Source organism: Scyliorhinus canicula, chromosome 17 (assembly GCF_902713615.1).
Source record: "Scyliorhinus canicula chromosome 17, sScyCan1.1, whole genome shotgun sequence".
Lineage (NCBI taxonomy): Eukaryota > Metazoa > Chordata > Chondrichthyes > Carcharhiniformes > Scyliorhinidae > Scyliorhinus > Scyliorhinus canicula.
Genome location: NC_052162.1, coordinates 86,371,891 through 86,384,775, shown reverse-complemented (window position 1 = coordinate 86,384,775; position 12,885 = coordinate 86,371,891). Strand labels below are relative to the sequence as shown.

Sequence of the window (12,885 nt, the reverse complement as noted above, 5' to 3'; positions counted from 1 at the left end):
TACTCAATTTTTTTTTTCCAATTAAGGGGCAATTTAGCATGTCCAATCCACCTACCCTGCACATATTTGGGATGTGGTGGTGAGACTCACGCAGACATGAGGAGAATGTGCAAACTCCACACGGACTGTGACCCGGGGCCAGGATCGAGCCTGGGTCCTTGGCGCCGTGAGGCAGCAGTGCTAACCACTGCGCCACGTGCCTCCCAACAAAAGTCCTGTTAAATAATTGTCTGCTTTTGAAGCATTGTCGAATTATCTTCAGAATATGTTACATTAACAGTCGTAGATCTAAATACATGGGCATATTTTCACTTTAGCAGTAGAGCCTGAGAATAAATATCTGGTCAAAAACACATCAAAGTCAGCTGCCATTTTACTGTGAAGCTTTTATTCCACATCAACCAATCACTGAATCAAAGCAACAGAAAACGTTCAGATAGTATTTGATGCTGTGAATGAAAATCAATAAGAAATATATCTTAATGTTCCTGAGGGGTACACACGTAACAGCTGGGATATCCAAAATAGCATTTTTCTTTTTGCAGAATGTCATGGAATGAAAGGATTATTGAAACCATAATTTCAGTTTTTGTTTGGTTTTTTTAATGAAATCTAATGCAAAAAACATGTCCTTAAAGGCTGAGAAATACTTTTTGATAATACTAATGGGCGAAGAATCGATTAAGTTGACTGACGTTTCTCTGTCAGTTATTTCATGGGGTTCATGCCCAAATTAAAACGATGGAACAAGAAATGTCAGATCAATGTGTGAAGCAGTTGCTAAAGTGACCAACTTTAATCGAGAGACTTAAAGGTCCTCTCGAGTACAGCCAATGTCATCAAGGTGAATTCCTGTGTTTTCAAATGTGATGCAACTCCAAACCCAAACAAATTCTCTGAAAATAGAGCCGGGTTTTGCCTCGTATGTTTGCATGAATCTAAGAATTGAAATGGGCTGTCCTGTAATCTCAAATGGGTTGGAGCACTGATGGCTATTTTTGATTTCCCGCTGCATGTAATGAAACTAGCACCGCACAAGAGCTTATCGCTCCAGACATCAGCGTCCATCTCTTATTTGTTGTGAGCTTCAATGGTACGGCCAATTAGGTAGAACAGCAGTCCAGAAAGTAGAGCCAATGGGACTCCAGCAGCTGCAAACATGAAGGACCATCCATACTGCACGTGAACAAGGATATCTGTGCAACCCTTTCTTCTCTCCAACAGTATGTATCTTTCCAAATCCACCACAAATTCCTTCCACATCACGAACAGAAATATCAGGATGGAAAATAAAATTCCTGCAAAGAAAAAAACTCCATTGAAACAGCTGCTCTTATTTTGACATAAATTGTACATTGACCAGGAGCTGAAACGAACACTGCTGCGATTTACAGGTAAGCGGCTATATGTTGTCACTGGTGAAAGATGGCTCTCAGGGGAAAACCTGAGAAATTTCACATGGGAGAATGCCAGCAATACTCATTGATGCAGAGCGAGGCCAGCAGCGTGGGTTCAATTCCCGTACCAGCTTACCCGAACAGTCACTGGAATGTGGCGACGAGGGGCTTTTTACAGTAATCTCACTTTTGTGACAATAAAAGGTTATTATTATTTTTAAAAGCAGTTATTATACTCTAAAAATCAAAATAGAAACAGAGGACCGAATTCTCCAGCATCGGGATTCCCTCTTCTTGCTGGAAGCGTACCCCCATCCGCGGACTTCCTGGTGACGTTGGGTGTTTTCAATGGGAAATCCTATTGACAAGTGCGGGAACATTGAATCCTGCCGCCAGCGAATGGTTTGCTATTGGGAAACACATAACTGGGGGACCGGAGAATCCTGCCCAACGTAGGTAAAATCAAATCAGTGCGGATGCTGGAATCTGAAAATGCTGGACAATCTCAGCAGGTCTGACATCATCTGTAGAGAGAGAAAGGAGCTAACATTTTGAGTTTGGATGATTCTTTGTCAAAGCTGAGTAGGGTCGAAACGGAGTTGGGTTGCCAACTATGATCAGAGGAATTCTTGAAGATTTAATCACCTGACATGTGGAGCACTTTTGTATTCATTTCCGGGGTGTGACTGTTTATTGCCCATCTCTGATTGCCCTTGGGAAGATGATGATGAGCCACCTTCTTGAATCGCTACAGTCTATACGGTGGCAGGTTGCAGCAGCGCAGCTAGCAGATGGTACACATTTGAAATGAAATGAAATGAAAATGAAATGAAAATCACTTATTGTCACGAGTAGGCTTCAAATGAAGTTACTGTGAAAAGCCCCTGGTCGCCACATTCCGGTGTCTGTTTGAGGAGGCTGGTACGGGAATTGAACCGTGCTGCTGGCCTGCCTTGGTCTGCTTTCAAAGCCAACGATTTAGCCCTGTGCTAGTTGTGAAAGGAGTGAAACTTTAAGGTAGTGGATGGGCTACCAATCTAGCCGGCTGCTTTGTCCTTGATGGTGTTGAGCATCTTACGTGTTGTTGGAGCTGGACTCCTTTGAACACAGAGAAAATTCCATCTCTTTCCTGACTTGTACCCTGCAGATGGTGGATAGGGTTTGAGGGGTCAGAAGGTGAGTTATTCATCGCAATGAAGCAGGAGATGGGTCAATGTCACTCTGAATGCATGAGGTGCTCATCCAGGAGTATCCCCAAGAGCCATGTCTGTTTGCAAGATTTTCAGACATGCACCTATTGATGCTACTTTCCCTGAAGGAGGAGTAGTACCCTCTATTCATCACCAGATTGAACAAGTGCTCTGAAAGGCTATTCTATCAGTCAATACTTAGTTCAAAGCAAGAGGCTTAAATGCATTCCTGCCTCCAGTTTACTGGCAGCTGCCAAATAAATCCCACCGCCCACAGAAAATGCATGGTGCATGTGTCAGTTTGCTAATTTGATAGTAATTCCTGGTCTATGACCTGGATCAGAGTAGAATGAACATAGAAATCACATGAGTCACTGAGCAGCTGGCCCTGAACCATAGGCGTGTTTCAGCATTGATGACAGTTGTAGTTGGTGATTTTGATCAGAAGAGCGACATTTCTTTCCAGGCCTCTTAAGAGATCTTATGACTGGCTTTGATAGGCTTGAATCGAATCTACTGAGATTTCAAATGGTTCTTTCACCTTCCCTTGATACTGATGTGGATATTCAATGTAAAAAGGAGAACCTATGTCGATTGGCACTATTTTTATTGGCCCTTTAAAATGCAAGATGGTTCCGAGTGAAGGAGAATGGGGTGAGAGATGTAGAGAACTAACCAATAGTTCTCTAACCAATTTTGGTGCAAGAGTGCTGACCGTGCCAGCTCATTAATGTTCTGTGCTACCTAAATCTTAATGTTAGGCTCAGAATAAACTCTAGTTGCAACTTTAAGCAAGTATGGGCCGATCTAATCAAATACTTGTGCAGTTCTGAAATTCTCAAGTGCTTTTGGTTTCTTCACAATATGCAAATGAGTGAAATGAGGTATTTAAAACCAGTTTAAAGTGTGAAGTTTTTTTTCCACTTTTGCTAAGATACAACAAAGGAGAACATTTATATAATCACCGGGACTCTCCATTTGGGAGAGTATGTTCTCCCGCCAGGAAGCACTTCACTATCCAAATTTATGCATGCCGTGGATGATGAGGGGTTCCTGAGGGAATCCCACGAATGGGCTGCCATTTTGAGCGGGTGGCCCGATAACTAGGTCCTATGCTGCCTCTCCCGCAGCATCACAAATCAGCTCTCCACCCCCCACCCCCCGTATCGCAAATCAGCCCCCCACCCCTGGATTTTCCACCAAGTACGGGGGTGACTCAACCTGCATCTCCCAAAGAACCACTAAATATAGGAAGCCTCCAGAGACCCCCTAAATCCTTTGTCCTGATACGGGCGTCAGGACAGGCGCTGCGGGTCCATGCATGCGCACCACTGCCGCCGTGATTTGGTGCACGCAAGGTTGCCTTCTCCGCGCTAATAGGATAAGCCCGCCCACCAATCGTCGGACCAGTGACAGGGCGGCGTCGCGTGATTCGCGCCGGCCCGGCAATTCTCCCGCCCGGCATGGACTGAGAGAATCCTGCCCCTTGTTTCTCCTGGCCAAAAGCATCACCTCAAACTTATCCGGATTGAATTCCATTTGTCACTGATCAGCCCAACTGACCTGCCCATCTATATCCTCCTGTAATCGAAAGCTATCCTCCTCACTATTTACCATCCCATCAATTTTCATGTTATCTACAAAGTTACTGATCAACCTTCCTACATTCAAGTCTAAATCATTTATAGAAACCACAAACATCAAGGGCCCCAACACTGATCCTTGTAGATCCCACAGTCACAGGCTTACCCCATGATCATCACCCTCTGGTTCCTGCTTCTTAGTCAATTCTGGATCCAATTTGCCAAATTTCCTTGGCTCCCATGGGCTCTTACCTTCACAATCAATCTCTCATGTGGAGCCTTATCAAAAGCCTTGCTGAAGTCCAAGTAGACAACGTCAGATGCATTGCCCTCATTTACACACCTGGTCACCCCTTCAAAGATTTTATTACAATCCTTCTCCCTGATTTCTATACCATTATTGTCCCTGTCATTAGTGAATACCGACACAAAGTATCGATAGAACCCTCTACATCCTCTGGCTCCACACACAAATTACTACTGTGATTCTTAATGGACCCTACTTTTTCCTTAGTTATCTTTTTCCTCTTAATGTACAAACAACTTAGGATTTTCCTTTATTTTACTTGCCAGTATTCTTTTATGCCAGCTTTTTGCTCTCCTAATTTCGTTTTTAAGTTCCCTCAAACACATTCTATAGTCCTATAGGCCATCTGCTGTTTTGAGCCCCCGATAGCTGTCAAAAGCCTCCCCTTTTCTCTTTATCCAATGCTGCATATCCCTCGATATCCAGGGTTCACTGGATTTGTTGGTCCCACCCTTTTTCTTTGTTGGAACATGTTGATGCTGTACTCTCCCTATTTCTTTCTTGAATGTGTCTGACATTTCTGTCACAGGTTTAACTAAAGGTGTCTGCTTCCAGTCCAATCTGGCCAAATCATATCTGATCTTATAACATTTCCCCTGTTTAGAACTTTGATTTCAGGCCCGTCTTGTCCTTTTCCATAACAGCCTTGAATCTAATGAAGTTAGGATCGTTGCCTGCAAAATACTCCTCCATGACACTTCAAACACTTACCTGACTTCATTACCTAAAAAGTTCTGGACTCATTTTAAGAATTTGCTCCCTCTAAACCTTTCACACTATAACTACCCCAGCTAACGTTGAGGAAGTTAAAATCCCCCACAATTACTAACCTATTACTTTTATACTTCCCTGAAATATGCACACATTTCTGCTCTTCTATTTCTCTTGGACTGTCAGGGGGCCTATAGAATACACCCAACAATGTGGTTGCCCCTTTTTGGTTTTTCAGTTCTATCCATATAGCTTCATTTAAAGAGTTTTCTATGATATAGCCCCTCCTTACAGCTGTAATTGATTCCTTGATCAAAATTGCAACACCCCATCCTCTTTTACCTTCTTCCCTGTCTCGCCTTAAGATCCTGGGCGGGATTCTCTGACCCCAGGCCGGTTCGGAGAATCGCCGGGGGTGACGTGATTCACGCAACGCCGATCCACCGATTCTCCAGCGAGTGGAGAATCAGCCCCATTGCCGCTCTACACGGCTCCCCCCCCGGCAATTCTTCACGCAGGATGGGCTAAGTGGCCGCCGAAATAGGCCGGGTCCCGCTGGTGCCGTTCACATGTAGTCCTACCCGCGAGACCTCGCTGTTCATCCTGTGGGGGGCGGCCTGGTGGAGGGGAGAGGGGGTCCGACTCTGGGTGGGGTCTCCACCGTGGCCTGGCCTGCAATCGGGGCCTACCGATCGGCGGGCCAGCTTCTCCTGGTGGGGGCCTCTTTTACTCTGCGCCGGGCCCCTGTAGCTCTACGCCATGTTGCGTCGGGGCCGGCGCGGAGAAGGCAACTAGTGCGCATGCGTGAATTCGCGCCAGCTGTAGCGTGCATGTACAGACCCACGCCGTCCGTTTGATGATGGTATCGGCAGCTGGAGCTGTGTGAGTCGCTCCAGTGCCGTGCTGGCCCCCTGTAGGGCACAGGATCGCTGATCCTCGGGGCCTGTTGACGCCGTCTTAAAACGTGACGGCGTTTACGACAGTGTCAACACAGCCTCAGAATCAGAGAATCCCACCCCCTATATCCTGGAACACTGAACAAACAAACCTGTCCCTCTCTCAACCATGACTCAGTAACAGCAATGACTTCATGCCCCCATGTTTCAATTTACGCCCTCAACTCATCTGCCTTGTTCGTCAGACTCCTTGCATTAAAATAAATAGCATCCAATCCTACTAAACTCCCTTGTGACTTTACTGACCTCGAACTTCTAATTAGAGCCAATAAAGTGCAATCGAAGTTTTGTAATGTAGAAAACATGGTGAATAGTTTACACACACCTAGCCCTCACAAACAACAATGTGGAAATAACCAGATAGCCTGTGCTTGTGATGTTGATTGAGGGCTAGATAATGGCCAGGACACTGGGGCCAACTCCCCTGCCCTTTTTCGAAATAGCGCCACAGGACCCACCTGAGGGGTCAGACAAGACCTCAGCTAACATCTCATCCAAAAGTTGGCACCTTCCACAATGAAGCACTCCCTCAATACCACACTTGAGTGCCAGGTTAGACTTGTGCTCAAGTTCCAGAAGTAAGACTTGCAGTCCCAAGCTTCTGGCGCAGAGGTAAGAGTACCAACAGCTGGCACCGTAATAAATTATGCCTTCAGCAATTGCAAACTGAATAGACATGTGACTGTATCGCAAGACCCCATTAAGACAAAACATTGGATTTTCCTCACCAACTCAATCAGTTGTGAAAGCAAGTTTAAATCCAGACCATATGAGATCAGTAAAGACTTTTAGCATGTAATTCCATGCACTGCTATTCATTTGTCTAATGCAACTGAAGTAAAGCAGGCCGTGTGTAACACAGTCCCAGTTATAACTTTGCTTTGACAACATCCAATGGTCAGGCTGCACTACTATACTTACAAATTGCACTGGCGATACAGCTGGGAAGAATATCTGCTCAGCCTATCTTCCCAGAGTTAAAATCCTGAGGAAGGAGCTGTGCTCCGAAAGCTAGTGTTTGAAACAAACCTGTTGGACTTTAACCTGGTGTTGTAAGACTTCTTACTGTGCTCACCGCTGTCCAACGCTGGCATCTCCACATCATATCTTCCCTGATGCATTGTCTAACAACTTAAAGTGTTGCAGAGCGTGTTGCTGATCAACTAAGGGGAGCAGGACATTCAGAAGAAAAGATTGTCCAACTTCCTGCTAGCAAGATGCTGCCTGGACTGGAGGGCATGTCTTATGAAGAAAGGTTGAGAGAGCTAGGGCTTTTCTCACATGAATGAAGAAGGAAGAGAAGTGACTTGTTAGAGGTGTACAAGGTGATGAGAGGCATGGATAGAATGGATAGCCAGAGACTTTTCCTGCAGGGCCAAAATGGCTGTCACGAGGGGACATAATTTTAAGGTGATTGGAGGAAGGTATAGGGGTGATGTCAGAGATAGGGGGCTGAATTCTTCGCCGGCGGGATGCTCTGTTTTGCCAGCAGCCTGGGGGTTTCCCGACGGCGTGGGGCTGTCCCACAACGGGTTACCCCATTGACCAGCTGGCGTAACGGAGCATGTGCCTGCGTGCCGAAACCGAAATGTGGCAGGGCAGAGAATCCAGCCCAGGTTCTTTACACAGAGAGTGGTGGGTGCGTGAAATGTACTGCCAGTGGAGGTGGTGGAGTCAGAGTCTTGACAGGCACGTGGACAGCAGTAAATTGAAGGGGTGTAGGTTAGTTTGATCTTAGATTAAGATAAATGGTCGGCACAACATCATCGGCAGAAGGGCCTATAGTGTGCTATACTGTTCTATATTCTATGTTCTATGTTCTACCTTGGGAGATGATCACTGATTGCTTTACTCTACCAAACACACATGCCACTCCCATGTCAGATGCAACCAGAGAATGTGCTCTGTAATCACTGACAAAGACCGAGGGTTCATTCAATTCTTTCTCATCACCCTCTTGCCGAAAGATGCCTGTTACAGAAAACATTGTACACTCATTAACTGCTCTACTGGGTACGATTGTGGCACTGCATAGGAATGCACACACTTTAATGTTCAAGGTAATGACCAGGCGCAGCTGGAGTTGTCACAATTAATTACGTTTCTGAGGGAAATCTTACATTGCATCTTAATAAGCTCCTAACCAGTACTAGCATGCTTGGTTATAATTGCAATTGTTCCGGGAGTGCAGGTGGGGAGAGAGGTTGACGTGGTAGCCTTTGCCTCCCTGATAGCCTGGAGACAGATTTTGTTGGGCTGGCGGGACTTGGAGCTGCTGAAATGTTGGGGGGGGGGGGGGGGGGGGGGGGGGGGGGGGGGGCATGAGTGAGCGACTTGACAGAGTTCCAACACCTAGAAAACAAATCAAATTCACCATACAAGGATGGAGAAGGGGTTCTCCACAAGGTGGAGGTTGTTTATTAACTTCTTTAAGGGACTGTAACATGTCAGTTTTGTGGGGGGGGGGGGGTTCTTTGTGTTCTTTTTGGGGTCTGAGGGGGCGACTGGGTGTAAAAAGAGGTGCTGGGGGATGGTATGGGGGAATAGTGGTAATTGTGCATGGTTATTGCCCTGTTGCCTCACGGCGCCGAGGTCCCAGGTTCGATCCCGGCTCTGGGTCACTCTGCATGTGGAGTTTGCACATTCTGGATGGGGGGCGGTTATGGAGATGGTGAGCGGTGATGGGTCACTCACAAGGTAAGCTGTCCTACAACGCGCCTCAGGCTTCTGGCCCAGTTCCCTGCAGCCTGTAAGGGTGACCCCAGGTGGAACATTCAATTGTCCTGGGGATTCCCCATGCCATGCTCCAACACCCACACCACCTACCTCCCACAATCCCCCCCCCCCACACTGCAGCCCGCTCCCCCCCACACGCGGCACAACCTCTGCGCCCATCCCTCACACCCTTCAGACAAAGGATTGAGACTCAGAATATTGGTGAAAACGTGTTTAATAGTGACTATAGACATTATTGTGCTCTGATCCCAACCTCTAACATTTGTGCTTCACCCGTGCCAACGTAACTAGCGTTCCTATCTTAGGCTTACCGCTCCTTCTAGGTGTGACCCCAGACAGCACACTAGATTTGGAGGTGGGCTGCTTCGTATCTCACCCTCTGATCTGAGGTGCCTTTAGCGGCAATTCTCTGGAGGGCCTAGATCTGGATGGGCCTGGCTGACCTTTGGGTTTCACAGGTGCCACACAGTTCTGCCTGCTGCCCATGAGATGCACCAGTGTCGGGTGGGGGGGAAGGGGGTTTTCAGAAGCTTTGAGGTGTTCCAGCACCTCCCCTGCAGGAGGCACCGGCACGGAACCCATCATTTCCTCCTCTCTTGGGATTCTCGATGGCCCCCGTGCTACTCCATGGGACAGAGGTGAGGCCGGAGTGAGCTCCGGGGGCTCTACCATGACCTGGCACTGCTAGTCCTGGAGGCCCACCCTCGCCTCAACCAGAGTCCCGATGCCGTCAACCATGGAGCACTGAGACTAGGCCACGTCCTTCAACGAGCGAGCCATGTCCCACTGTGCTTGGGTCATGTCCCTCTGTGCCTGTCCCAGGTCAGTCAGCACCCAGCTAATGCTCCTGATGCCCTCAGTCATGACCATTTGCGAATGGGCCAAGCTCTGGAGTGCCACATGTAGGCCCGGCTGCCTGTGACTGGGCTCCCCTGGTTTCAGCCTCAGCCAGCAACCGTACAGTGTGCCCCAAGCTTCGGACATCTTGACCCATGGCTGTGACGTTTTGACCTAAGGCTTCCACAGCGGAAGCCACTTGTTCAGTGTTGGCCCAGTTACCACGCAATGTCGGCACCGTCTCCTGCGTCTGAATGCCGTTGGACTCCTGCAGCTGCACTTGCAGGCACTAGAATGTTGCTGACACCTCCTCCTATAAATCCTGGCTCTTCATTTGCATCCCCAACAGTGTTGGGATCATTCTTTCCAGAAGCAGGACACTGCTCCTGACTACAGCTTGTTCTTTGGATACGGCAGCCCTCCGACAGTTCACTCCCTCGGGTGTCCCTACCCCCACCTGATGTGCTGCAGCATGTACAGCATGTGCAGCAGAAAGTGACCCAGGTATCTCATCACTAAAATGCCCCACTGAGGTGATAGTCTCTGCGATGGTGGAGGGTGCAGGTGAATGCAATGCCAAGAAGTCAGTGTCATCCCAGGTCTGGTCATGTGGGTTATGTTGCGGGCTAGGTACCCCAGACAGCCCAGCTTATTCTGATGGTGATCCTGGAAGACAAAAGACAAGACACATGGTGAGATCTTGGGAAGGAGTGGTCTGGGGGAGAGGGGTGACTCACTTGCCATAGGGGTATCATTTTGCATTTGGGGCTCATGCCAACCTCCACCTCAGCGATGGTCCTCTCCTGCACCTCCCCAGTGACTCCATCGCCCTCCTCTCAGCAGGGATGAGAGCCCTGAGGTGCGGGAAGCCCCCTCCTGTCTTCTCCCACTCTCTCCTGTTATGGGCTGTCTTTTCCGGGACAATACATAAAAGCCATGGTGTGACACAAGGAGGTAGATTATATGGGGAATCTGTAGCTGGTGGCATGTGTGTGTAAGGCACCTGGCCAAGGAGGACAATATGAGTGCTGGGATTTTGTGCAGGATGGGTTGCAAGGGGGGTGCAGGCAGATGGGTTTTGATTGGCCTCTACGGGTGTGGGAGAGGGGGTGGGCCGAGGTGGTGACGTGAGGAGCGAGGGACGGGAGTGATGCCAGGTGGTGACTCACCCAAGCTGCCCTAATGAGGTTGTACATCTTCTTGTGATACTGAGTGCCACGCCGCCTGGTGAGGCTCAGGGCACTGTCCACCTCTGTCACCTCCACCCAGGCTCGCTTCACATCCATGGGCGGCAGCCTTCTGCCCACCCTGAGGAAAAGAGTGTCCCGCTTCTCCTTTACCGCATTCAGGGTTGTATTGAGCTTCGCATCTGTAAACCAGGGGCAAATTCTTCACGGGGCCATCATCTTGGCTGAAATGAGAATGTGTGGGGAGTGGAATGCTTATAAGCAGCTCAAGCTCTCCAGCGCCAATTCCGGCCCCACGAGCGACTGAGAATTGCTCTAGATTCACGGCCCATGAGCATGTCCTGAATTGCTCCGGGAATGGCACCCACAACAGGACGGGAATTCAATCCCAGCGTCAACCATCTACCAAACGGAGAATCTCGCCCAGTGTTAGTAATCCCAGGCGTGTGCAACCACTAGATCGAAACTGAACGCAATGCTGGCAATATCTGTCTCTGTCCAAGATAAACGGACTCAAAGCTGCCCCTGTAGTTAAATTCAACTTTGACCCTAATCCAAAACTATGGAGAGAGAAAAACACCAGAAGTTAGATCAATTTGATAGCTCCGTCAAAGAACTGGCAGACACGAGGGCTGAATGACCTCTTTCTGTGCAGTCAGATTCTGCATTTCTCAATACGAAGGGTAATTGAGTGAACTCATGGCTCTGTTCTCCTGCCACGGTTCCGATTTGGTTCATTACTTCATGGTTATCACACAGTAAGCAGTGGGAATAAAAGACAGTTCATTGTTCTACCATCTAATAGATGTTTAAATGTTTCAGAAGCGTTAAGTTGCTTTTAATGGCAGGTGTTGCGTGAATGCCTAGCCTCCCACCATTCCCTGGTTCTCAATTTTCTACATAATAACATTAATATTTATTGTCACAAGTAGGCTTACATTAACACTGCAATGAAGTTACTGTGAAAAGCCCCTAGTCGCCACATTCCGGCGCCTGTTCGGGTACACAGAGGGAGAATTCAGAATGTTCAAATTACCTAACAGCACGTCTTTCGGGGTTTGTGGGAGGAAACCGGAGCACCCAGAGGAAACCCACGCAGACACTGGGAGAACGTTCAGACTCCTCACAGACAGTGACGCAGCAGGGAATCGAACCTGGGACAATTGAGCTGTGAAACAACAGTGCTACCCACTGTGCTACCGTGCTGCCCAGATACGGGTTTGCCTGCACAAAAACAGTGCCAAGTCGTTATTTGCCTGTTCAAAATTGCAAATATATCATTGTTAATAAGTACGGTAGGTCAGAGTCTGGGAGTCTCAGGTTGCCCACACACGTGGAAAAGTCCCAACAGGGTTCAAAACTGGGCTGGTAATCAGGGAGCCCTTCATCATATTTTGTCATTTCATTTTGTCCTCGAGAGGCATTTACCTCGAGGGAATATGCAACTCTTGTCAAACTACTACTGTGTCGGGAGTCTCAGGTTTTTTCATCCAACAATAGTGAAATATGAATGATGATACCTTTTCACCCTAATCTGCTCCCATTTGGAATTTCAAAGCACCACATTATTGTCATTCAGCAGAAGTGTTGAAGTTCCACGCCATTCATACCATTCATATGAAAACCATACTGATGAGTATTAAAAACTATGTCAAAATGTTTTCCCTTCATTTGGATTGCAGTCAGCTTGTGTCATGCAATTTCACATTGGATAACAAGGATGAAGGTTTAAATCCTCTGCCCCAGTCAAGAATGTGGGTGATAGTCAAATGCAGGGAAATATCACTGTGTCCTGAGCCTCATTCTTGGCAGAAGATAATAAATCTAAGATATTGGGCGGGATTCTCCTTTCCGGGGACTAAGTCCCCAGGCTGGCGGGAAAACCAGCGCGAACCACTCCGGCGTCAACAGCCCCCGAACGTGAGGAATTCTCCGCACTTCCAGAGGCTAGGTGGACGCCGGAGGGGTTGGCGCCACGCCA

The 12,885-nt window shown here is 47.9% G+C and overlaps 1 protein-coding gene across 1 annotated transcript in view; it reads right to left on the bottom strand.

The window, feature by feature from the left end:
* Positions 1–366: 366 nt before the first annotated feature.
* Positions 367–12,885, bottom strand: part of LOC119952395 (transmembrane protein 182-like) — a 54,466-nt gene continuing 41,947 nt past the window's right edge. The window contains exon 5 of the mRNA XM_038776116.1: positions 367–1,298. Coding sequence (XP_038632044.1) covers positions 1,072–1,298 — 227 coding nt within the window. The 3' untranslated portion in view covers positions 367–1,071. The remainder of the gene's footprint in view (positions 1,299–12,885) is intronic.